Source organism: Quercus robur, chromosome 9, assembly GCF_932294415.1.
Source record: "Quercus robur chromosome 9, dhQueRobu3.1, whole genome shotgun sequence".
In the NCBI taxonomy this organism is placed as follows: Eukaryota; Viridiplantae; Streptophyta; class Magnoliopsida; order Fagales; family Fagaceae; genus Quercus; species Quercus robur.
This window is the reverse complement of record NC_065542.1, coordinates 35,287,067-35,312,992: the sequence shown is the minus strand read 5'-3', so window position 1 is coordinate 35,312,992 and position 25,926 is coordinate 35,287,067. Positions and strand designations below refer to the sequence as shown.

At 34.3% G+C, this 25,926-nt stretch overlaps 3 protein-coding genes across 4 annotated transcripts; 2 read left to right on the top strand and 1 right to left on the bottom strand.

Moving 5' to 3' along the window:
* The first annotated feature begins 478 nt into the window (after positions 1 to 478).
* LOC126698240 (WAT1-related protein At4g08300) lies at positions 479 to 3,749 on the top strand. Its single transcript, XM_050395343.1, has 7 exons — positions 479 to 772; positions 883 to 945; positions 1,705 to 1,821; positions 2,306 to 2,543; positions 2,863 to 3,021; positions 3,186 to 3,337; positions 3,421 to 3,749. The coding sequence occupies exons 1-7, from the start codon at positions 582 to 584 to the stop codon at positions 3,626 to 3,628; spliced, it is 1,128 nt and encodes a 375-aa protein (XP_050251300.1). The 5' UTR covers positions 479 to 581; the 3' UTR covers positions 3,629 to 3,749.
* A 4,171-nt stretch (positions 3,750 to 7,920) lies between these two features.
* On the top strand, positions 7,921 to 13,435 carry LOC126698241 (gamma-glutamylcyclotransferase 2-3). Its single transcript, XM_050395344.1, has 8 exons — positions 7,921 to 8,289; positions 8,376 to 8,452; positions 9,837 to 9,890; positions 11,717 to 11,773; positions 11,856 to 11,896; positions 11,992 to 12,063; positions 12,783 to 12,862; positions 12,959 to 13,435. The coding sequence occupies exons 1-8, from the start codon at positions 8,187 to 8,189 to the stop codon at positions 13,036 to 13,038; spliced, it is 564 nt and encodes a 187-aa protein (XP_050251301.1). The 5' UTR covers positions 7,921 to 8,186; the 3' UTR covers positions 13,039 to 13,435.
* A 1,789-nt stretch (positions 13,436 to 15,224) lies between these two features.
* LOC126698239 (uncharacterized) lies at positions 15,225 to 24,486 on the bottom strand. 2 transcript variants are annotated; one of them, XM_050395342.1, is made up of 10 exons: positions 24,265 to 24,486; positions 24,005 to 24,063; positions 22,014 to 22,119; positions 19,854 to 20,137; positions 19,549 to 19,654; positions 19,083 to 19,460; positions 18,919 to 18,995; positions 18,717 to 18,841; positions 16,351 to 16,812; positions 15,225 to 15,550 (listed from the first exon to the last, which is right to left on the bottom strand). In XM_050395342.1, the coding sequence occupies exons 4-10, from the start codon at positions 20,087 to 20,089 to the stop codon at positions 15,531 to 15,533; spliced, it is 1,404 nt and encodes a 467-aa protein (XP_050251299.1). In that variant the 5' UTR covers positions 20,090 to 20,137; positions 22,014 to 22,119; positions 24,005 to 24,063; positions 24,265 to 24,486; the 3' UTR covers positions 15,225 to 15,530. The 2 variants fall into 2 exon arrangements, with proteins under 2 accessions (XP_050251299.1, XP_050251297.1); XM_050395340.1 differs by lacking the exon at positions 24,005 to 24,063.
* Between the last annotated feature and the right edge of the window lie 1,440 nt (positions 24,487 to 25,926).

Genomic DNA, 25,926 nt, shown 5'->3' with positions numbered 1-25,926 from the left:
CTCCCCCAATGGATAGTGAGTTCACTCAAAACCATCTTTTGGAAATGGTGTCCACTCTTCGTTGCACCTACCGTCAAAAAACACCACATAACCCCACATACATCACGATGGAGCACTAAACCTAATTTCTATTTGGTGGTCAATGAATCGAACCCCCACTTCACATAAATAAATTAAACAAATGAAAGGAAAAAAGCATTATTATCATAATAAAGTTCCACACAAACCTCTCTCTCTCTTTTTCTTTTTCTTTTTTGAGAGGGGGGGGGGGGGATGAGGATTATATTTGCTTGGAATATGGTGTTTTTACACCCACAAAGAAATTTTTTTTTTTTAAATAAAAATAAAACGAATAAATATATTTTAGTTAATGGATAAGGGAATCCAGGAGAGAGAAATGCCTTAGACATGTATAGGAGAGTTGTGCTAATGGGTTCTCTTTATTTTTGCTTTTTCATGCCTATAAGAAGGCCTTTTCTCATTTTAGTACTGGCAGGCAAACATAGAGAAGTAATTAAGCGTGTGTGAGAGAGAGCATCTAACACACGCATTCACAAACACAGAGAGAAAGAGAGACAGAGATGGGATTCATGGTGACGCTAAAGAAGGTGAAACCTTACTTGGCTATGATCTCCTTGCAGTTTGGTTATGCAGGAATGTACATCATCTCCTTGGTCTCTTTGAAGCGAGGTATGAGTCACTACGTACTTTCAGTGTACCGTCATGTGGTTGCCACGGTTTTGATTGCGCCCTTTGCGATTGTTCTTGAACGGTGTGTGTTGCTCTCTCTTTCACTCACACTTGTGCATGTGTTGCTATACTAAGTGAATCGTGAATCTTTTTGAGCTTCGCATGATATTGTTTTTCATTCTCTCTTTGCAGGAAAATAAGACCAAAGATGACTCTGCCGATTTTCCTAAGAATTCTCGCGCTTGGTTTCCTGGAGTAATTTTCTAAATACCTAGCTTACGTACATGCATAAATGCTTCTACATGCATGCATGAAAACACACCTATAATTATTGACCTCCATAAGTAATTACCATTCAAATTAATAAAAGAAGAAAGTCTCATGTCTACTAAATAATTACTTATGTATATGTATATATAAATACACGCATTAGTCTTTTGAGGTAGTATTTAGATGTGTCTCTAGGTATATAAACATACTTCTTTGCTAAGAGATCGTACATATATGCTTAGGCATGCATGAAAAGCTACTCTTGATAGCTGGGGAAGCCAAGTGGGATGAACAAACTCTTTTCAGGGCTCTAATGTGAGAGAAACTTAACATGGGCATCTGGAAACAGATCTTTATCCTATTCGATTAGAAGGAAGCAAATCTCCAAAGTTTTTTTCTTTTTTTCTTTTGTCCCTTTGGTCCCATGCATATTCTTTAATTTGGAATTGGATTCTTTCATTTCATGGACATGAAAAATTATGAAATCACTTAAATGGAAATCTGCATGAAATGATCTACCATGCAAAGCCGTCATATATAATGTGCAAGTGTCTATTCCACCTACACAAAAAGACTGATCTATACAAAATCAAGTTCTCAACACTAAATTGCTATAGTTACATTTCCATGCATGGGTTTGATAACATAACTCATTCTATCTTAATTTTGAAGCTGGAAGCTAAGAGCTTTTTTGTTTTTTAGTTGTAAAATAAGGGTCTAATATAGCTAGTGTGGATTTGTCAGGCCGGTACTTGATCAGAACTGCTATAACTTGGGGATGAAGTACACCTCAGCTACGTTTGCATCTGCCACTGTCAATATGCTCCCCGCCATAACCTTCATAATGGCACTCATATTCAGGTACGAGTCATCATTCACTTATGCAAAATGAAAAGTTATATGTATACGTAGGAGCCAGCAATTAGGTGACAAAGTAGGGCCACTAAATAAATATCATTTCTAGTGGCCCAGAAGGGTGACTTAATGATGGTTTTATTAACTTTGAAGTATATATTAACGACAAAACAAATAATTTTTTGCCTAGAATTTTTTTTTTTTTTTTTTTAAGGTGTATCAGCCATCAGGGTGTTCCACTTTTCCTGGAATATTCTTGTTAAATTTTGACGTGACAAATATGATTGCAAATTGCCAAATTTATAAGGGGAATTTTTTATTGTTAAGGGGAAAATAAAAAATAAAATATAAAAAGAACTTTCATATATGCACGTATCTAGAATCATATATCATCATAAAGTAAAAGTGCTATAATCTTGGAAAAACATATTGCGTCAGTTTCCACTTATTAGTGCAATTACGTGATCAATCATTATCTAATCAATATCAGGTTAGAGACCGTAAATTTCAAGAAGTTACATAGTGCAGCCAAGGTAGTGGGCACTGCAGTCACAGTCATGGGAGCTATGGTTATGACTTTGTACAAAGGTCCCATCATCGACTTCCTTAAGAAAGGAGCACATAACCAACAGCAAGCCAACAATGACTCCGCTGACCAGCATTGGGTCACTGGCACATTGTTGCTTCTAGCAAGTATCTGTGGTTGGGCCAGTTTCTTTATATTGCAAGTGAGCAACACACACCTTACTTACTACTCTCTTTTGTTCCGTTCCTCTTAATTATGGTATTGTTTAATGTTTCCTTTAAATTTCACCCAAGTAATTTCTCCTTTTAAAATAAGAATTTTGTCAAGAAAGAGGAAGGATTCAAACCAATACCTTAGACGAGTACCAAAAAAGGATGTAATTACCACTAAACAATTGTTGCAACCCTATTAAAATCTACCCTAATTTTGTAGCTTAAAGGGACTTTGTAAATAGTGAATAGAGATAAAGGAAACTGTGTTGAAATTATGTGACTAACTGTGGATGGTATTTGTGGTTTCAGTCATTTACTTTGAAGAAATACCCAGCTGAGCTCTCTCTCACAGCTTGGATATGCTTAGCGGGCATGGTAGAAGGTTCAATCGTGACACTTGTGATGGAACGTGACATGAGTGTGTGGGCTATTGGCTGGGACTCAAGGCTCCTTGCTGCTGCATACTCTGTAAGTATAGATTCATGGAATGCCATATATACATATTCTTCTTTATTTTGTGGCTATATATATATATATATATATATATGTGTGTGTGTATAACTCACGACAAAAGTGAGCAGCATGGGTAACGCATAGTCTTTAATTTTGACACCGTTAAAAACTGTTATTAGGGGATCGTTTGCTCTGGAATCGCATATTATGTACAAGGAATCGTTAGCAGGGAACGCGGTCCAGTGTTCGTCACGTCTTTCAGCCCACTGTGCATGATCATCACAGCCGCTCTGGGTGCCATTGTTCTAAATGAGATAACCCACCTTGGGAGGTACATATACAAACCATGTGTGAGTTTTTTGAGCAATGTCTTTTGTGCTGATAATCTAAATGGTTTGTTCTACTATATTTCAGTATAATTGGAGCAATCCTCATAGTCTTCGGCCTTTACACGGTTGTGTGGGGCAAAAGCAAAGATCTTCTTCCAAACGCAAAAGCCATACAAGACGATGACAAAAGTGGAACCCATGAATTGCCAATCACAGACAGCATTAGATCAATTAGCAACAACGATGTAGATGCTGGGGTGACTAAGATTCCAGTTATAGTCCCCCATCACTAGGTTCTTGAAAGATTATATACAAATCTTTCTTTCTCCCTAGTGGAATGCTTTGAATATGTATCTTTAACCTTTTTGAGATTTACATGAGCTAAATAAGTGACGAATTATATATGTTTGTCTATATGTTCTTGTGCCTTATATATAGTATAGTATATATACTACTATAGTTTGGTTCTACTCGTACAAATTATTCTTAAGAAAAGATACTAAACCCTTGAATTGACAAGAACAGTGGACACATTTAGCGTGTGTCTCAAATATTCTATAGAACGAAAATCCGCAATAGTGTAATATAAGGATAAATTAACTAAAAGGGGTATCAAATTCTGTGTAACTTGAAGGAGCTGGCCCATTTTTATGATACAATTCCTTAACATCATTCCATCTTCTCGGATGCTTTGAAGTTTTTTGGTATTATTTTCATACGTCAATCGCAACCAAATTGTTAAAAAAATGGGATATCACTAGCTAGCCTGTAAGGTTAACAACACTTACAAGAATCCTTTGAGTATGCGCTTGTTGTGGCGCGGGGCAGGCTTGCATTTTAACTTCTAAGAACCTTGATGTTTCTTTTCTTTTCTTTTTTTTACTTCAATCTTATGCATCTCAACCAAGTGCTTGATGAGGCTTGGAAAATGGGTTTAAGGTATAGGAGGAAATTGAATTAGGGCATTGATGCATGCTTATTATCAAGATATCTCTTTTCTCTTTTTTTTTTTTTTTCTTTTTTTCATTTTTCTTTTTTTTGTTCTAAATTTGAGATTCCCCCTATCAAATATATAAATAAAATAAAATAAAAACCTCTTTTATAAATATAGATTTTTAGATATTCACAATTCTTTGTAACCCGAAAGCATTCATATTGTATCCCGTCATACATCTATATTAGATAATTATATCGATTGTAATAATATCCTACTCCTACAAGATCCATTAATTATTCTCTAGAAGTTGAGGGAAGGATTCATTTGTGTTGCATCAAAGAGTAAAAGTAATTTCTCATTTACATTTTTTGGGTAAATAAGTGGGGAGGGGGGTCTGAACCATTTCTCTTTATTGGGAAAATTGGGCAATCTACCTTGCTCTATTGCCATACATCCCTAAACCCAAAGCATCCACATAGTATCCCATCTCACATGTATTGGATAATTATTATGCATGTGGATCAATGTTAAGTTATTTGTCTGGGATGAGAAGGAAATTTTAAATTCTAAGAAGAAAATATATCTGGAATTTGAGGGTCAAATTTTCATGTGCAAATTTCACCTCTATCAACATTATTTTCAAAATCCTCTTATAGGCCTAATAAATTTTGTAAAGTCCTTGTTTTTGTTGGCTTAATTTCATGTCAAATTTATTTGTAATTCTACTATCTTTTTATGTATTGCATGAAAGCATTTTCCAACTGATGGTCCCAAGTATTTTCCATCAAGTCTAAATGCTCAAGATTACCTAAATAACAAGCACAATATAGAAAAATCTCCGAATGTTTCAGGTGGGAGGGTTCACATGAGTGACACTACCCCTCTCTTCCCTTTTCTTCTCTTTATGTAGCCTATTATTGTTGTTTGACTAAAAAAGTAGTCTAAGTTTTAGCATAAGCAAAATCAGAGAAAGTATATTAATTGTTCAAATTTGTGTTACGTAGCATTCAAAATGGATGTGCGGTATATTTAGCTTTATCTAGAATTTGACCTTTCACGAGTTTCATGCTCTATATCAAATTGAAAAAATGATCGTATATCATTCTCATAACTGGAGAATTTTCATACTATGTGTCACTTCACTCTAGCATGTTATTTAATTGGTGAAAGCTACTGATACAAGAGTAAAACAATACTCCCAAGATTGCAATGACACATACACCACCATGAAAAAAGATAGTTACTTGTTATTGTCATACCATCACCAACAAGGACCACCAACCGCAACGTCCACAGCACTACCATACCCAACACCAGAAGCTCATCTTCCAAAACTGCGATGATCGCCATCACTGCCAAGCTCTCCCAACTACAACCCCTTTCTCTTCAACACCTTCACCTAGAGGCGGACCTAGGATTTCAAGTTAAGGAGGACCTAGGATTTCAAGTTAAGGAGGACCGAAGCATAAGAAAAAAAAAATCTAAATAAGTATCCATATAGTGCCAACAAAATATCAACTATGATAAATACACAAAATTATTGTTTCTTAATATATTAAGATGTCATCATCTACCAACAAAGACAAAATAATACAAAATAATATTGTTTTTTAAGAACATCAATTGTTGCAAAAAAAATTATTTTCACAAACCAAAACTTACTTTTGCTACTTTAATATAACATTTGAAATGTCTCGTACAGTCATGTTTTTGTTATTTGGTGTTCTAGTTACTAAATATTTATCATTTAGAACACCTGATGCTAGTACTCTAATATTGAATTAACTAGGATTTTTTTTTTTTAAAGTTTTTTTTAATTAAGTTTTTCAATTTGATAGTTACTAGTTAGGCTAAACTAATTAAAAGGGAGAGGCACTAAGTTTTTGGAAGAGGGAAATGCAACTCTAGAAATAAATAATATATATAAAACTAATAAAAAAATTTCTCTTTTTTTCTTTGGACCAGGGGGCCCAAAAAAATTTTTCCTTTGGGCCAGGAGAGCCCGGGCTCCCTTGGGCCCCCCTTGGATCTGTCCCTGCCTCCACCCCTTTAGATCCAAAGGGAGGAGGATTTGGTTGTTTTGCTTTGGGTGCCTCTTTTTCTCCCTTCTTCAACCCTATAAGCCTACATCTTCTTTTTTTTGTTTTTGGACTAAAGTTGAAGATAGTTTAGTTTGTTACCATAATTAAAGTTAGTTTAAGTTATAGGTTTTTTAAGAAGTTAACACATTTTAGACCTTCGAGTTATTTGAGTCGAATTTAGCCTTTAAATGAAAACTCCTTATTTATGCACATCTTTTTCTTCCTATGTCCACAACTTTTTTATCATAGCTTTAACGTAGCAAAATATGAATGGATAATCATCATTTATACATGAACCCATCATTTTTTTTCACTAATCACACTGTCACATTACAGTTGTGGCAAGAAATTGTAAAAAACTTTGTGATTCTAAACTTTTTCTTTTTCCCACGGAATTTGAGTATTAACTATTAAGGTGACTAGAGATACTAAAAACATCTAATTTTATCATGCCTTTGGGTGAAAATTTTATTGGCAGAGTTTAGGTATATCATAGAATTTAAAATTCTTTCATGAAAAGTAACTTATTTGGATTTATTATGACAAGAAATTTTAAATTTCATGTGCAAATTCCGCCTCTGTCAACATTATTTTTAAAATCCTCTTAAAGGCCTAATAAATTTGAAAGAATGCCCCTTAACCACCTTTGGCACTCTCTCCCTAGCCTTTGCCCACCTCCCTCTACATCGTCACTTTCCTCCCACACTGAAATGTTAAGTCTACACTGACAAGATCAAGCGCCTACCCAAGTTCTTGTATCACTCCAAAGAATGACAACCCAAGAAATTAGGGAGTTACATTCTGGCTAAATAAACAAAGAGGGACATGGGAAATCTAGTACCTTCTCCACTTCGTCAAAATTAAGCACTAATCTGGGCTCTGGCCTCATCAAGATGGAAAATATGGCCCAATTTCCATGCCTTTGCAAAAACAAAAAAAATTTTGAAATTTGTTCTTAAATTTTTATTTTAGGGTAAAATACAATTTTTGATTTCTAAACTTAAAAAGTACCTTTTTCATCCTTAAACTTTATAAAGAGTTTTTTTTTAATAGTTTGGACTTTAGAGACAAAATTTTGGATGAAAAAGAATCTTTTTCCAACAGTTTAGGAATAAAATAAAATAAAAACAAATTTTTTGTAAAGTTTAAGGATAGTTTTAAATGTATCCACACAAAAAAAAAAAAAGGATAGTTTCTATAATTTAAGGACAAAAAATAAACTTTTCAATAGTTTAAAGATAAAAAAAATAAACTTTTTAAAATTTAGAAATAAAAATAAACTTTTGGTAAAACTTAAGAACTAAAATAAGATTTTTATTTTTATTTTCTTAATGGAGATGCACAGTGTTACATGTATTTAGACAGTGAAAGACCACCAGGGAATAGGGATTCACAAATGATGAGCTTCACAAGGTGTTTATCAAAAAAAAAGTATGGGGTGGGTCCTTATCTTTTACCTTATACATCATATCCAAACAATGATATTAACCATACCATTCTTTTATGGTGTCATGCTTAGTTCCTATTGGAAGCCCAACAAAGCCCACAGGCCTAACTGTATTTCTTAAAAACATCTTCTCTTGTCCTCTGTTGTCTGCATTGGTAGCAAACACAAACTCCTCTTCTGACTTCTCTTCTCTTGTCCTCTGTAAAAAAAAGTCTGTACCTTTGCGCTACCAAACTCAAAACGAACTATCATCTCTCTCTCTCTCTCTCTCCTTTCATTGTCCATTATTTTTGGGAGAGAGAGAAAGGAAGCAGAGAGACGAAGAGTTTGTATTATAACTTTGAAGGACTTTTGGAAAGCAAAGGAATTAAGTGAGACTTTGAGAGATGTGGGTGTTTGGTTATGGTTCTCTTATATGGAAAGCTGGCTTTAACTACGACCAGCGCCTCGTTGGTTTCATCAAAGACTACCGCCGTGTCTTTTATCAAGGTCTCTTCTTTCACTTTCTCTCTCCCATGTATATGTAAATTCTTCCTTTTTGTTAATATTTGGTTTTGTGGGTTATTATTTTTTAGGTAGTACTGACCACAGAGGGACACTCGATTATCCAGGAAGAACTGTGACATTGGAGCCTGCTGAAGGGGAAGTTTGTGTAAGTCCACATTTTTCAATTATCATTTCCAAGTGGGTCTATTACTTGAACAATTTTAGTCATTTTTCAATTATGCAGTTATTATTTATTTCAACCTTTAAAGTGAAAGCTATATATTTTTGGGGTATCCAGTATCCTGCAATTGCATTGTAGAATATGTATGTATGAGTAATGGAAAAAGGAACCCATTATTTATTGTCTTTAATTGATGGATTGTAATTCATATTTCAATGATTTATTTGGGCAATGCAGACAGTTAGTCGAACAAATGAATGATATAAGATGGTGGAAATTAGAGTTGTATCATGGTCAAGTTCTTTGCCCCAAATTTTGTGAATAACCTTATAAGTATCGTGTAATTGGATTTAGATGTAAGTTGTGTTAAGAAGGGAGGTTGTGTCTCCTGTCCTGGATTGTCTAGGTAAACTGTTGCATGAGTGGGGATTTTGGGAGCTGCGACATGGACGAAGCAAAACTTGTTAAATTGCTGTAGGTGCTTTGGGTGTAGGGAGGTGAGAGTTAGTAACATCACATTTGGTCTAGCTCAAGTGACTCCTCCTCCCCTTGAAAGAGCGAGGTGGAAGGTGAGGTCGTGGATTTGGGAACTGTGACATGGACGAAGCAAAACTTTTTAAATTGTTGTAGGTGCTTTGGGTGTAGGGAGGTGAGAATTAGTAACATCACGTTTGGTCTAGCTCAAGTGACTCCTCTCCTTGAAAGAGCAAGGTGGAAGGTGAGGTCGTGGATTCAAGACCACCCACTAGGTGTGTGCGTAACTCTAATATAAATAAAAAAATGGTTTTGGTCTTCTTTTTTTATTTATTTTTTGTTTCCAGTCAGTTGTTTATCAAAGAAAGATTTTTTACATCTTAATAAGTTTATATATTACTGTTTAATTTGTATGCAAACTTTTTTTCATGTTAAAAAAGAATAGGTTATCTCAGTTGAATGAGTGAAAACAATTTAACAACATTCACAAAGATCATAATTCTACATTTTTGCTTCTGAAAGGTAGGCACCCAACTAGGAATAAGCTGTCTGTTGTCAGAGAAACAAAACAACTTCCAGCTGTTCATCAATGGTAAAGAGAATATAGAAGTTGCCCTATTGTTCAACTTAGTGAGTTACTTATATCCTAGTGAAAATAAAATTATTATTTTGGCAGATGGGGGAGACAAAAAATAGGGAACTACTTAATATTTTTATTATTTGGAGTTTCTTTGATAAAGGAGCAACCAATGTCCACTTAAAATTTATTCTTACATGCAATATCATAGGTTTTTTCTTGATTTCAATAAAATGTAAGTTCTTTATAATGAATTTCAAGCTATCAAACAAGACAAATATGTGAAGTAGATAAATTCATGATTTTGCGAGGTCATAGTGGGGAGCTGCCTACAAGGTCTCTAAGAAGGAAGATCAAGAAGTTGCACTAACGGTATGTTTCTTGAAGTAAACTATTCGAAGTTTCATATTGTTCGTGCTACTAATAAATCTTTAAAAAATTTCTTCATTCTATTTGTTTGTTCTATTAGTGACCATTACCTGGCTTTCTCTTTCAAATGCTTAATTAAATATAATACACAGTTGCTGCTTCATATCCAGATTACTCTTCTGATTCTTAATGTTATTTTCTAGCATTTCTTATTTTCATTGTAATTGTGCAATTTGGTTAATTGGTTAAAAATATTTTTGGGAGATTTAGTAAAGGCTTACTCTTCCATCTTCATTACTATTATTGATTTGGTAGATTACTTGCTTCATATGGGAAATCCAACACCCCCCCCCCCCCCCCCACCCCTCTTGCTCTCCTCTTCGTCTTTCTCAGCTACAACCATGTGGCACTCCGCATTGTGATAGCACCCAGGTCCTTACTCTCAGGAGCCATGGAGAATATCCACGTTCCACTCCATGCACTGCATACTATGTTGATGGAAAGTTTAGAAGAAAAGAAGGTCAATATGAATATACGATTAACTGAAGTTAGACTGGTCATAAGAGTTTTTGAGCTGTAACTATGACTAAGTTTGTATATATTTCTCCATGCCTGTTTATATGAGCAAAAAAAAATGATCTGTAAGCCATTGGCATGGAGTTGTATTAGCTCCTTGAAATGAGAGTTCTGAGTTTCTTTAGTTGACTGAGAACCTGCTTATTACTTTGAGCACTTGATCTGGAAATCAGGTCATTTTCACACACATACAGTTATTCGTTTCCGCTCCTAATTAGAGGGTTGGGCATAGTATGCTATTATGATAGTAGCCCCATATGGAACATTCTACTCCATTTACCTTTTTCCTCTAGCACATGGGCCCCAAGGGGCTGTTGTGGAAATCTGTAGCTGACTCCTTAAGTTTGCCATCTATCTCCACCCCTCCCCTCTTGCAGAGTGAACTCATCTCTCTCTAACACATTAATATTATGAGGTAATGCCCTTGCAGAGTCAAGGGTTGCATGCAATCCAACCTACCATTCAGTTCTGCTTGCACTCAATCATATCCATCACAGGATAGTTGTACAAGTCCATTTAGGTCAGCTCCTATATTTATATACAGTTGGAGATACTGAGCAATTTGACCATTCCCATAAAAGCTATTATTTAATACTGTTATTGCCTTTTCAAGCATTATCTGCTGAATGATATAGGCACATCATCTTCGATGCAAAAATGCATACATAAGTTATAAATTACGAACATTCTCATACTATCTCAATATTTACAACTTCATACATCTATTAGGCACCATCCCTTTTATTTTCATATAACTATTTCCTGGTTTATTGTCATCAACCCCCTTGGTATTTTACCTCTTTAGACCACCTTTGTAACATGCTGTATTAGCTCTCCTCACTGTAATTAGTAATTACAAGCCCCTCACTATACCGGTCCATGTTTTACACATTTAGGGTAAGGCTTCTTGCAAAAATCCTACTTATTTCTGACAGCATGCTGGTATTGTGTTGCACCATATTTGATTGCTGTCAATAAGGCATTTGAATGAATCACAATTTTTTGTGATTGACACATGCTCTGTGAAAAAATTATATTTATTTTGTAGCTCACAAAACACTTCATCACCCAAGAGAATTGAAGATGTTTCAACTACTTATCAATAGGACCTTCTGATTTGTCATGTTGCTAATCAATTGGTAGGCTTGGGAAGATATGCTTACAAGTTTTGCAAACTCAGTTTTCAGTCCAAATTTCGTCTGCAGCCCACAATTAATACTTTTTAATGGAATTCTTTTGATGTTATGACACAGTATCTTGAAGTGAGGGAGAAACAGTATGACCAGAAGGCTTATCTTGATTTCTTCACTGTAAGTTCTAAATTCTAGTATCTGGTGTCAGAATTGTAATGAACTTATTCATTATATTAATTAATCTATTGAAACGTTCTAGGAACCTACTGCTACGAGTCCAGCTGTTTCTGGAATAATGGTGTAAGTGTTGAAAACCACCAAGAACTTCATACATCTTTATACTTGTTGGATTGCAATAAGCCAACCAGTTCAAAATTGAAACTTCCATTTTCTAGGTACATTGCATCTCCAGACAAGAAGCTTAACAGGAATTACTTGGGACCTGCTTCTCTTGAAGATATTGCCAAGTATGCATGTTTTGTCTATACAATTTAGTTCTGCATTTTCTGTAAAAGAAAACTTTGCACCAACATCTTGAATCCAAGTACTGTGGCCTATCTAAATTTTATGTATGAAGCACCCTATTTTCTTTGTCTAACTGACAATTTAGAAAATTAAGCAGTGATTTATTTTTCATCCTTTAATTTCATTATTTCATACTGCATTGTTAGAAGTCCGGATGATCTGTGTATTGTTGAAGATGACTTTATTGATTGCCGTAATCATATTTGTGATGCTTTCTCATTAACCATACAAGAGGACTTTTTGGCCATATTGATATTGATTGCCCTACTCATGTTTGTGATGCTTTTTCATTGACAGTACGTCCATTGTCCCCCTTCCTATTTTTCTGAGGTCCCTTCACTAAGGGAGCGTTTGGTTCGTTGTGATGTGCCCTTGATGTGATGCACATTACAATGACGTGACATTAAGGTTTTTTGTTTATTTTATTTTTTCTAACATTACCATAATTTAAAATTACAAAATATATCACATCGTCTTAATCTCATTATCTTCCTAAACAATGTAATGTTGTATTCTTGTATTGAGATTGCATTAATGTAAGATTACGATAACGTAATATTACGGCGTAATGTAACATCAAAGCGAACTAAATATCTCCTAAAGATGTTCTGCATGCCCAGTTATTCTACTAGTCCAATGATTCCTAATTCTCATTTTGCAGACAAATCGTTCATGCTGAAGGCCCGTCGGGACCCAACAGAGAATACCTTTTTCAACTTGAAAAGGCTCTTCTGCAAATTGGTAAGGTTCTTTTAATACGCTTTAAAAATTTTGATTGTATTAGTTTTTCTCTCTTGAACTAGGAACAGTTTCTCTTTCTCAAAATTTTTGCCACAGGATGTAAAGACGAACATGTAATGGATCTTGCAAATGAAGTGAGGGGTATCCTTTCCCAGGGGGAACTAACTGCTTCATGATGTCATGATAATTGGCAAAAAGGTTTTATGAATTGGAGCAATCTTCAGGATTATCTGCTGAAGATACTAAACATTTTTTTTTTTTTGATGAGTTGAGAATCACTTCTTACATTTAGTTTAAAGGCAACTGTATTGTGAAACCATCATTCTCATTGTAAACCCTTGTTAATATTGGGTTTCTATGCCAATTTCAAGAGTTATGCCAAGTGTTAACCTCTTGAGACTCCACTGTAGCATGAGCATGAACTTCCACCAAAACCAAGGTTCCTCATGTAATGGTCATGCATACCCTGGCGCTTCTACATTCCCTTGTAGCCAATTGTTGTAAGATTCGATCTTATACTTGACTGTAATGTTTCACAGAATATGTTTGTATTGAAGTCCAATCTTTGCTGAATTTGCATTGCTAAATTCAGTATTGCTGATGATTTCACATGCTGAGAATATGCATCTTACTCAGCTTCTTCTCTAAAATTCAAGCATGCCTAGAGCACCATAGGTTTGGATTTACTTTATCCAACCATATGTTATTTGCAGGAAATTGGAGCCAATGGTTCAAAAAGTTGGATTCGATTAAGTTCGTATTTTTAAACCAATTCATATATTTAAATGAAGCAGCAAGCTTTTTCAATTTGACCAGAAAATCCCCGATTGTAACACTACAAAATCACTAAAGCAAAAGTAAATTATGCTGTTTTTTTTTTTTTTAATAAATTGGCATTAATAAAGTTTTATTATTATTATTAATTCCTCAATACCATAAGTAAATCATGCTGATCTGAATTTGGGGATCTGATCATGCAATTCTTTTTAAGCTGATACAGCTTGTCCCTTGGCATCACCGATCAGTAGTTCAGTGCACAACATGCCCAAATAACAAGATCAGCTGTTAAACAAATATACTACTTGGAGGTCAGACCTCTTCTGCACAAGTAACCAGATGTTGCCGATCTAGGGTAATTCTCCTTAAAATAATTAGGTTAATATACTTCTGATTCCAGAAATAAGAAATTATTTCTATTTTAGACCGTCTAATTTAACAAGTTCGGTTTTAGTCCTTGAAATATTTAAAAAGTAGTAACAACTTACTTATTCAGTTATTTCAACATGCCGTTGTCGGGAACCAACCAACCAAAATCACCTATCACTGACCACAGGCCAAGCCAAAACCCAAATCACACATTGCCAGGTATGCATAGCCAAGAGACGACCAATAGCCAGCCACACCCAAATCATCCATCACTATCAACCATCAAAGAGCCAACCCAAATCACTAGTCAACAAGACCACAACACAGCCAGGCCATAACAATATCCACAACCCATCAACTACCTGACTGGCAGCCAAGACCTACTTAAATCTTACGCATAAAGCAACTTCAACAGAAACTTCATAATACAAATCAAACAGAAAAACAGACTTCAAATCCAACAGTTCAAAAGTTTCTAGATAGTCACTTTTTTTTTATGAGTTTCTAGATAGTCACTTAAAACATGAATATACATCACACAAATCTAACAAGTTCATGACCAAAAAAAAAAATAAGGAAGATTGGCAGAGCTCAACTGAGGGAGGAGAGATAAAATGATTGAGAAAGGGGATTGGTTGAGAGGAAAATCAAAAGAAAACCACAAATCTATGCGCACATTTTTTTTCACATGCTTAGCACCTTAAAAGAAAAGGAGCACATTAGATAAAATATGTCACCTTAGCGTGTCAATCTTCACATAAGCAGAAAATTAGACACAAGTAAAAATACAAAAACAAAACTACAGTTTCCTCTATAAATATTTGAAGAATTAAAACTAAATATTTTAAATTTGAGGGGCCAAACCCAAACTTGCCTCAACCAAAAATATAAGTCACTCACCAAATTATTATAGGTGGAACTCACAAAAGGCCGTCAATGTTGAACTACTTTTTCCTAGCCACATCCAACTCATTCAGGAACCTTTTAAGTCTTGACCTAAAGGATAGGTTCTTCCTCCTCCAAATGCCTTATATAAAATCCAGTCCTTAAACCGGTTTTGCAGAAATTAAATTAACATAGAACCAACAGCACAAATCTCACGTCGGGTTGTCCAAATCCTACAATTGACTCAAAATGGCATAGCGTTCACCCAATCAGTATCAACAAATGATATGGAGTGAGTTTTCTGGGCGATAAGGAGAAAAAAAAAAAAGGCTCACCACATGCTTTTGCCACATATTATTCTAAATATAACATACATCAACATACAAAACTTAGGATAGATAACTACTAAGATAACTACACTACTTTCTCAGGCCAAGGATACCCCCTTATGAGTCACTGACACAGCTGTAATAGAATCCTACTTGGCAAAGCTGAATGCAAATTCTCCATTAAAGACTAACATTGCCACACCCAAATGAAATTATAGGGAAAAAAAAGAAGAGTAAATTACACTGTTGATAATCTAATTGTTCAGCCGTCGGCTGTCAGGAATCTTGCAAGTTCGCTCATTAAAAACTTAATCACTGTCATCATCATCTGCACATAAGGGTATAGATTAAGTTAGTGAATTGGAATAGCAGCTTAAAACAGTGCAACTTAACAACTACAGAAACTATTAAACATGTGACATAGCATTGAGTACTTCCACACATGCTTAGATGTTGTAGTAAACGAAGTTTTTCAAATGCAGCAATATGATGTCATCTCACATTCAGAACCAAAAATAAATAAATCTCATACTGCATTCAGTAGCTTTTCTCAGGGTAAGAACAAGAAGAGAACAAAGAAAGCATCCTGTATTTCACTGATTACCAAATCCACACCATACATATCAAATCTCCTTTTTTCTTCTTCATCTTTTTTTTTTTTTCTTGCTTAATTTTCCTCTACAGCACCTCAACCCATTAGCTGACTTAGGGCACAGATTTTTAATCATTTATCAATGGTAGCGTACTAGGGTGGCACCCCTTTATTGTGCATTTTAATGAATTACTAAATAAAATAAAATAAAAACCAATGGTAAAGGTCATGTAAAAATTTGCCAACACAACTTTTCTTTGAGGACCAAAAACAACAAATTCAGTATAGTAATATATAATACTTATAAAAAAACATTTGTTATATAATCAAATGGGTTTGTCACAGATACAATTAGTTCTTATCAGATGCTGCAAGTTATACCGCTTTGTATGCAACCATAAATAACAAACTGACTAGAATTTTAGCAGAAGCAATGTCAATCACAGAACCCACATTACCATAACCCTTCGGGCCATTTATATTTCGTTGCATCTGATGTAACCAAACATCAAGAAAAAGGGAGCTTAATAACTTACCTTCATTAAACTCTTCACTCTCACTGTCATCGTCGTCGTCGTCATCATCTTCTTCTTCTTCTTCTTCTTCCTCTTCTTCTTCCTGCTCTTCTTCTTCCTTGTTGTCTTCTACCTTCTCTTTGTCAGCATCTTCTACTACCTTCTCTTTGTCAGCATCTTCTACTTTCTTTTCTTTGTCAGCGTCTTCTACTACCTTCTCTTTGTCAGCATCTTCTACATTCTCTTTGTCAGTATCTTCTACCTTCTCTTCGTCAGCATCTTTCACGTCATCACCATCACTTTCAACTAGTATTTTGGGCTTTCGAGGAGCTATCTTTGGAGAAGCTATCTTTGGAGGAGCTATCCTTGGAGGAGGTATAAAACTAGTTGTGGATCTTCTACGTGAACTTTGTACAATATTACTCATGTCAATGCCCTCAAGTTCTTTTGCTCTTTCCTTGCTCTTTCTCACTTCTTTGATTTCTGAGCATAAGAAGCCATATCATCAATCCTTGTATCCAACCGGATGCAGTATGGCATATTTTGGTGCGTGATTCCTTACACTCCCATGCAACACTGGAAAAAGTTTAGCTCCAAACGTTGGAGCTATCTTCCTCCAACCATTATGTGGAGATTGAAAAGACCATCCATGCATAGTTTGCCACAACTTCTTTAATGAGTCATGTGACTTATTTAAATAATACACAGATAGTATTATAAATCACCACATAGTGTGTTGAATGAGATAGCTCCAAACTGGTTTGAAGCTAAACTTTGTCCTACGACACCTTTAGACCTTACCTAAAAGGGTGGACTCAACCAAATTCAAGGAAGAATTATCCCCACAATAGAATACTTTCCAATGGTATTTGAAGTAGAAATTATTTGGAATTACTTTTTCTGTAATAATCACAGCAAACAAAATTACTTTTCGTGCCATCATTTGGAATCTTAGATTTTAGTCAACTGTGAAGGTGTTGCTTTTTTAAAATCAATATTCTTGGATTGTTTGTTAGTGTATTGTTCTGTTGTTGGATTGAATGATGTAAGTACATGTATAAATTGATTGGGTGAGTTTTTAATAACTAATGTCCAGTTTGTGGTATTAAATCCCATGTTGAAATAATAGAGGTTCACCATATTTTCTTAATTTATAAAATTAGGTGCAGTGCGGTCTATCAGGTATTTTCTGGACCAGTAGTAGTTAAAAATCTATGATAAATGACATAGAGTGACTCTAGAAGCATCAGATGGCTTAAATGAAAGCTAGTTAATGTGGCTTTAGTTTAATCAAGTTCACAACAAAGGGATCACCACACATTGCATAATTTATTATTGTTTGGTACATTAAATCCATCAGGGATATAGTCTGGCACCTAGCAGAAATTTAGAAAAATCTATAAAAACAAGATTCATAGCCGACCCCAAAATTTGGGATTAAGGCTAAACGGATTGGACTATAGCTCTACAATTGTTTGATTTTTTTTCCTTGTTAGAATTTCTCAAGAACTGTAATTTGAGAGACTGTTTATATCGTTTCTTTTGTATACACCCTTTATACTTGGAAGTTTTTGTTAATAAAGTTTTGTTACTTATCAAAAAAAATATATATTGGGATTTAGGCTTGTTATTATTGTTGTTGTTGTTGTTGTTGTTGTATGAAAATGAGCTGGTATTGAATATTTAACGAGAACCAGGACGCATGCATTCTGAGTGTGCTTGTAAAATTTCAAGTAATTTAAGGACCTCTAAAGGGTTCAAAAAGTTTTTGTAGTGGTGCTGAACTACAGAGAATAATGTATTAATCACCTTGAAAAGTCTGAACTTCTTTTTTTTTTTTTTTTTTTTTTTTTTTTTTTGAGACTAGGTTTAATGGATTTAGCCATCAATAGGGGTGGCTCCTGTTGATGGAAAGATGAAACAAAGTAGCTTTATATGGTTTGGTCATGTGCAAAGGAGAGAGATAAATATACCAGTGAGGAGTGATTTGATTCAGGTCAAGGGAACAAAAGAGGAAGAGGAGACCTAAAATCAAATTGGTAGAAGTACTAAAAACTGACATGTTAAGTAAAGAGATGATAAAGGGTATGCTTTTGAAATCATAAAATGGCAATGTGACCGACTTCAATTTAGTTTGTTGAATATCCATAGACGACTCGGTTTATGGATTAAGAAGAAATAGAATGGTAAATGTGGCCTACTTCAATTTAGTTTGTTGACCATCCATAGACAAATCTATAACCTTCAAGAACATCTTCTTCCTTCTTTCACTAGGTTTCTAAAACATCTTTCAGAAGTATACCACATCAACTCAATAAGCATATAAGTTATTCACAGTTGAAGATCAAGGGATCACCACCAAACATGAGCTAAATTACAATTCATACCTTTTTCTGAAGGATTTGCAGATAATCCTTCTCTAGATAGTATTTGCTCTAACTCCTTTATCAGTTGGGCCTCACGTTCATTCTCAGGCACCTGCTTTACTTTCTTGTAAATTGATGGTGGAACGCTGCAAAAGAGATGATGTTAAAACACCAACCTTGACAAAGATCCAGTCTCATAACAAGTGAGTCAAATAAGAGAAACCTCATTCCACAAGATTTGATAACTGATTTCAAATGCTCCACACGTTTCCCATATGCGGGGGTTGAAACTTCTTTCTTCTGCATTTCCCAAAAAAAAAAAAAAAAGTTACTCAACAATGGATGTATTATTTGATCATTAGAAGCAGAAAAATACAAAAAGATAACCTTCACAGGTTTCTCAACAGATGGTTCAGAGTGGCCATCTTCAGAGGCATCTCCACCATCTTCTGCATCACTGTTTTCCTCTGATATTGTTTTCACACCCTTCCTCTGCTTCTTGCTAGATATGTTGCTCTCCTTTGCAGGTCTTTTCCGTTTTTTAGCATCAGAGTTTTCCGTCTTTCCTTTTGGAACATTTTTCTTTCTAGGTTTCACTTCTTCCTCTTCCTCTTCCTCTTCTTCCTCATCACCCTCACTATCTGAGGAATCAGAATTCTCTTTGCTGCTGACCCTTTTGGATGCTTTACTATAGGAATTTTTCTTAACATTTTTCGTGGCATTAGTTGCTGGTTTTTTTCCAGAAACTTCATGAGATTCTAATGCCTGATAAAAAACAAAGACAGTGAGAACAAGGTTAGACTGTATGAGGTACTTCCAAGAAATTAACAACGCTATAACAAATTTTACTCACCTCATCTAATTGCTGACTTATAAACTCCTTATAGGTGTCAAGCCTATATTTCACAAGTTTAAGATCTTCCTCCAAAAGTCGACGAAGTCCAGCCATTGTAATTTTCCTGAAAATGAAAGTGAAGAGTGATGAGTACTTCTACTCACCTGAAACTTACGAAAATAAAAGGAAAAAAAATAATTAATAAATAAATAAATGAACACAAAGCCATATCATAAGGGGAAAAGAAAATCAACTTAGGATGTGACAAATATCAAAGTACATTAATGTGATAGACCAAAAATTTGCAGAATGAGGAAACATACTCAGAATTAGCTTTGACATAAGCAGCTCTTTTTCTAATAGCTTTCTTTATCATAATCTTGCTTAGAACTTCTTTATTTTTGCTGTCATTAGTTTTCTCACTTTCAGATTTGGCTGTTTTATGTTCTGTCAGAAGGCCCATAACTGGCGAGTCTCCCATTTTCTCCTCATCTTCAGAGTCCTTCACATCTTTCTTTAGTAACACCGGTGCTCCTCTAGTAACACCTTTTTCCCCCATCTCCCCAGAAGTCTTTGAGTCATTATCATCATCAGCACCATCTAAGCACTAGCATTTAGAAAAGAAAACATTTATCAAATCATAGACAAGATAACTTGTTTAGACATTAACAACAATCAGAATTCATACAAATCTGTCTGAAAGCATCTAAAATTTGATGCATTGAAACTATCACATAGTGAAGGAAAATATGCAATTATCACACAAGATTATCCAAGAAGCAATCTAAAAGTAAAACCCAACAGGCCCACTGGTCCATCAGAATCTGACTATAGCTGACTAGCCTTTACTTATGTTGCATATTGCTTTTTTTGTTATGTTCCATTTTATGGAAAAAAGCTGATTTCTTAATTATTTACATGGTTGTGGAACCAGCAATTGACTTCCAATGTTCTTGAAGGGGAAGGATTAGAGATGTATGCATAATCAAGGGCTAATTGTACAGCTGCTAAAGGTCAAGTATAAATAGACTTTTAAGAGTCTTGTATGATATCTTATACAAAATTATCTCAGAAATCCATTAGGAATCCTAAGTGGTCTCTTGAACCCGCACACTCAAACATTAAACTCCCAACTCCAATATTTTTGCTATGTTTGATAATTCTGTTGCTTTATTGTAAAATCTTCCCACTTAATCCTATTACTGTTTCTATCAGCTGTAAAGATAGGGCCTTTCTGCTACATCAGATTTATCCTTTATACCAGTAGATCAAGCTGACACTACAAAGCAGTAGGAAGTGCAGTATTCAATTTATATAAACACTGAGTTTGTTACTGAGAAACAAGATGAAGACCTCCTTGAGGGTGCTAAATCAAGCAACGCCTCAACCCTCAAGTTCAGAAGAAGAAAAAAACTCAAAACCAAAGGCAATTATAATGGTAATCATAGAAAGTTCTTTGCAATGTATGCTTTTATAAGAAGATAAAATGCTGTAAGTGTTCACCATAAACCTTAAATTTAACCTTCTTAGCCATACAAAAACATACCACAATAATAAATATTAATAAAGCTATTACAGAACCGTACATGATGATGATAATAAGATTGGGTTGTAGGGTAAATTTTTGCAGTCAAGATGCATTGAGTGAGTGTGCAACTTACAAATCAAATAATAACAATCCCCTATTTCTACTGATTGATTTACAGATATATTAACTCAATGGGAAGTCTCAACAACTTTATCTTACAAATATTTCTCAAATTACATAATAATTTTTATCAGTCATTTAGAGGTTTCAATAAATGTCTCAAAAATTACAATCAAGCTTTAAGAGGATTATCGTGCACAGATACCTCAAAGATTGATCTCCTAGCTATCCATAAGTGATACAAATAAGAAGGCTTGAGTGAAGGTCAAGGGCTGAGAGAGTTTGCTTCTTCTTCCATTCTGGAATTTATGGATCCTAGAAATTATGAAAGTCGCATTCATTTTTCAATTGAATGTCAAAACATATAAGTTCTTTTCTTGTTTAGTAGGGTGTGAAATTAAATGTCTAAATGGGAATCATATCAGGCAAAGAGAAAAAGGGACATCTTAAAGAGTATGTTCTCTTCATTTTTTGCCTCCACTATTCTGTTCTGCAAAAACTTACATCCATTCTGTTCTGCAAAAGGTGGAAATGTAAACAGAGTTTAGACTAACACAATTTTGGGAGTCTGCTTACCTTAAAAGTGAGAAAAACAATTTTTTTTCACAAGTGAGAGAAACAGTTTTTAAATCAATGTTCTTGAGGTGAACCTCATAGCACCTAATAGCTATGTTGATTTATAAAAATGGCATGAAATAAGATACTATGAAAAGTATTACCCTACATGAGAACATAATACAAATTCAAAAGAAAAACATGTTGATTATGGAATGTTCTATGCCAACTATAACATAGATTATAAGCGGATGAAGAGTTCCAAAATTTAAATAGATACCTTCACCAAACATTGCTTGATAAATCTCTTATGCACATCCAAATCATATGTCTCCAAGCCCAAGTCCTTCTCCAACAATCTTCGTACCCCCTCAAATGTCAAAGAACTGCATTTAAGAGAATAATCCAACTTTGAATGACCCCTAGCAGGATCAAGGCCCACTATTCTTACTAGTGTACTAATGAAACAAGTTAAAACAAATAAATTGGTTCCAATTGTGTGCAACAATTATTTTATATAAGTACCAATTTTTTTTTTTTTTTTGATAGGTAGATAGTGGGGGAGGAGGGAGGTAGGGTTTGAACAACAAAAATGGGACACCACAAAAGATGCCATTACAACTAGGCTATCACTTGAACCCCCAATTGTATGCAACAAATGAAAGAAGAATTAACAGGATGTGCAATATCAATCAGTAATTGCATTTATAATATCACCAATAACTCAATCAGTAATTCTTGATGTCCGACAAGGCATAATTTTCATATTTTATTACATAAAGGAGAAAGGTCAAATACACAGAGTGGGTATCAAAGCAACTCCTAAAAGATTACACTTTAAAATTTAGAAGATTTAAAATTTCAAAAAAAACAAAATGTGAAACTGACACAGTGACACTGCCTAAAGTAGTCATGCAATTACAATTGTCTCAGGAAAAAAAGAAAGACTTAATAACATGCTGAGCAAGTACAACACCATCAAACATCCTACTAGTTTTCTCTCTAGAATGTCCACTCCACACACACAAGAGAACAACATTCCAAATTTTTATAGTTCGCAACCACACTTCCGGTGCCAACATGCAAGCGACTAGATCACTTTATTAGGGATTCCCATAATTCAGCTGACGTGGTACTTCACACCAATAAAAGCAAGCCACCTAATACAAAATTTTACTTTTTCACATGACTTTTTGAGCTTATCTCATGTTTTTGTATTAGGTGGTTTGTTTTTATTGGTGAGGAGTACCATGTCAGCTATACTCAAGGAATACCTATAACTCCTAAATCACATTATTCTGCACCACTCAAGATATACCAACAGGGTAAACACAAATGGCCAAATCTCTCTTGCCACCAAATAAATGCACTGTTACTGTTCATGTTCCTCTCCCTACAGTTCCAGAACAGCAACAAAATTCTCTCTTTAATTCTTCACAATCCCAAAGCAAACTCTTTTCATTATACACTTGAAACTCTAAAACCCCCAAGTCTTCAGCCAGCAAATAGCCTATCAAACCAGCCTTAAAATACCAAACACTGTTGCTGCCAATAAATTCCTACAACCTATCATTATCTATTTCACCTATTTTTTTATATAATTCGATAGTTACAAAAGGGGAGGGGAGATTTGAACCCATGAATGTCTTCATTGAAACACTAGGAGGTGCCGGTTGAGCTACAAAGCTCTTGGCCATCACTAGGTTATGCAAACCCCATCTCCCTAAATCACCCCTTTTCACCTTTCAAACCCTATCTCCCTAAGCCTAATTTAATCTACGAATCCAAAATCATTTCCCTCACCATAACAAACTCCAAGACCATAACATTCCCATCCTAAAACCCACAGCAAACACAAATCAATAGATTTCCTTAAACAAGCACAAGAAATAGCGGTGCTACTGACTAAGCTGTCGCCTCCAAGTAACACACCAATGGAGATATACACTCCTATACAAAATTCAACTATTGTGATTTCTTGGTCAATCTCATGTGCACTTGGGTTGTGTCCCTTTTAAGGGCTTTATTAAGAAAATCCTACTCACCAAAAAATAAAAGGAAAAGAAATTGAACTATTACACAATTTTTTTTTTTAAGAGATAGTTTAAACCTACAACGTCCACTCCTTGATAATTGCTCTTTATCATCGGACCCCAAATCTCATATTCAACCACAAGAGATTTCAGCAGTTGAGTTAACCAGAACCCACACAACTATTACAAAATCTTGGGTAGCAACGAAAAAATGCTTATAGTTTTCATATCAACATACATATGAGTTAATTGTGCAGCACCCAGAATAAGCCTCCATGACCACCTGAACTACAAAGCCTATAACACACAAAACCTGAAATTAAATCAATGCATAAACTACCACAACTATTATTAAGCTTGTACAAATAATTATAACGAAAAACACTGTTTCTCGGTCACTAAAGAGAAGAAACTACACCGTTTTGCGCTTAAATTTCCGCGCTAACAAGAAATTAGGGCACAAAGAGAGAGAGAGAGAGAGAGAGAAGTAAGACAAACTCGGATTGTTGTTTGAAGTGAGAGACGCGTGATTGCATAGCGGTTGTAATCTGAGACTCGATATCGAGCGGCAGTTGGTCATGAGCGTCGCTATCTTCCGCCATTTCCGTCTCTTCACTGAGTTGACGAACCATGCAGCTTCTCTCTCCTCCTTTTTCTTTTTTTTTAATTTATTTTTCTCTTAAACCCTTCCCTTGGTTGGGAGTTTTGAGTTTGGGAGAGAAGGGATGTGTATTGTTTATTACGCTCGCTCATACAGCAAATTACCTGTGCTTTTCATCTTTCTGGGCCTGGCCCGCTTCATCTCTCTTTTTTAACAACTAAACTGGGCCGTGTTTTCCCTTCTTCTTTTTTTTTTTTTTTTTTTTTTTTTTTTTTTTTTTTTTTTTTTTTTTTTTTTTTTTTTTTTTTTTTTTTTTTTTTTTTTTTTTTTTTTTTTTTTTTTTTTTTTTTTTTTTTTTTTAAGAAATGCAGCATTTACAACATTTTTATACGCTCTTATGCCACAAATTATAAGTGTTAAGTTGTTATTGATTTTAATTTCAACCTATTACTTAAATTATTTTTTTGCTCATCACACTTATAATTTGTTTCGAAAATATTGTAGTCATAATATTTCATTATTTCTAAGCTAAAATGGAAATTGTACTCTTTAAGTTTGATTAAAATTTATTTTAGCCTTCTAACCCTACTCTTCCCCTCTAAAGTTTCAAATTTATTCAATTTAAATCTTTTTACATTGTCATTAAGTATGCAAATAACTAATAACTAGAAGAGATATCTAATCTAATACTCCTATATATTGGCTTTTTATTTTTTGAGTTTACACATTTTATTCATAATAGTTTTTATTTTATTTTTTATTTTAAGAATAAGTTGTATTAGTACTTGTCTATTAATGTGAGAGAGAAAGGTGGAGGTGGGGGGAACAAACAATTTAATGATTAAAAAAATGGTATGTTTGTGGGAAAAAAAAAATTAAAAGTTGTATTAGTAGTTGACAACTAACATGAGAGAGAAATGTAGAAGTGGGAGAAAAAAAAATTATTTAGCTAAAATTTAGGAGTTTTTAAATTACTAATTTTACATGTCTAACCCTATGATTTAAGTCTTAGAAACAGAAGAATTTTAAGGTATTTTGGGCATCTAAATTGAGGATCTCAAATAGAGAAAGTGCCTTAAATAATAGTATAAATAAATAAAAAATAGAAAATGCTCACATAAAAAAATTATAAAAATTTTTTATTAATTATAAATGTTTTTCATATGAAAATATTTTTTAAAATGAAAATTGGACAAAATAATTTAATTAATAAATTTAAAATTTAAATGATTCAATTAACGAAAATAAAATTAAAAAACTTAAATAAATTTCAATTAAACTTAAATTATGCAATTTGCATTTTAGTATCAACCACATTAATCCCATTTTAGTATAAATAAAAAAATTTTGATACAAGATAGAATTTCTACTCTAGCCTAATCTAAGTGTATATATGTGTGAAACTCTTCTAAAAACTTGAACCCTGACCCTTGCCTCCACACTCCACAAGCACTTATACTTATGGAGTGACCACCACACCAAGGGTACGCGATGGTTAGTATAAATAAAACTTAATACCTCTGAATTTATGATAAATTTTAAAGTTTATTAATGAGCCC

Excerpts from the sequence above, each read along its gene's own strand:
- LOC126698240 (XM_050395343.1), top strand. The coding sequence starts at position 582 with ATGGGATTCATGGTGACGCTAAAGAAGGTGAAACCTTACTTGGCTATG. Across the intron at positions 946-1,704 it reads CTCGCGCTTGGTTTCCTGGA|GCCGGTACTTGATCAGAACT; the intron begins GTAATTTTCTAA and ends TGGATTTGTCAG. Across the intron at positions 3,338-3,420 it reads GAGATAACCCACCTTGGGAG|TATAATTGGAGCAATCCTCA; the intron begins GTACATATACAA and ends ACTATATTTCAG.
- LOC126698241 (XM_050395344.1), top strand. The coding sequence starts at position 8,187 with ATGTGGGTGTTTGGTTATGGTTCTCTTATATGGAAAGCTGGCTTTAAC. Across the intron at positions 9,891-11,716 it reads ATCAAGAAGTTGCACTAACG|TATCTTGAAGTGAGGGAGAA; the intron begins GTATGTTTCTTG and ends GTTATGACACAG. Across the intron at positions 12,064-12,782 it reads TCTCTTGAAGATATTGCCAA|ACAAATCGTTCATGCTGAAG; the intron begins GTATGCATGTTT and ends CTCATTTTGCAG.
- LOC126698239 (XM_050395340.1), bottom strand. The coding sequence starts at position 24,398 with ATGGTTCGTCAACTCAGTGAAGAGACGGAAATGGCGGAAGATAGCGAC. Across the intron at positions 18,996-19,082 it reads CTGTTGAGAAACCTGTGAAG|AAGAAAGAAGTTTCAACCCC; the intron begins GTTATCTTTTTG and ends TGGGAAATGCAG. Across the intron at positions 18,842-18,918 it reads ATCAAATCTTGTGGAATGAG|CGTTCCACCATCAATTTACA; the intron begins GTTTCTCTTATT and ends TCTCTTTTGCAG.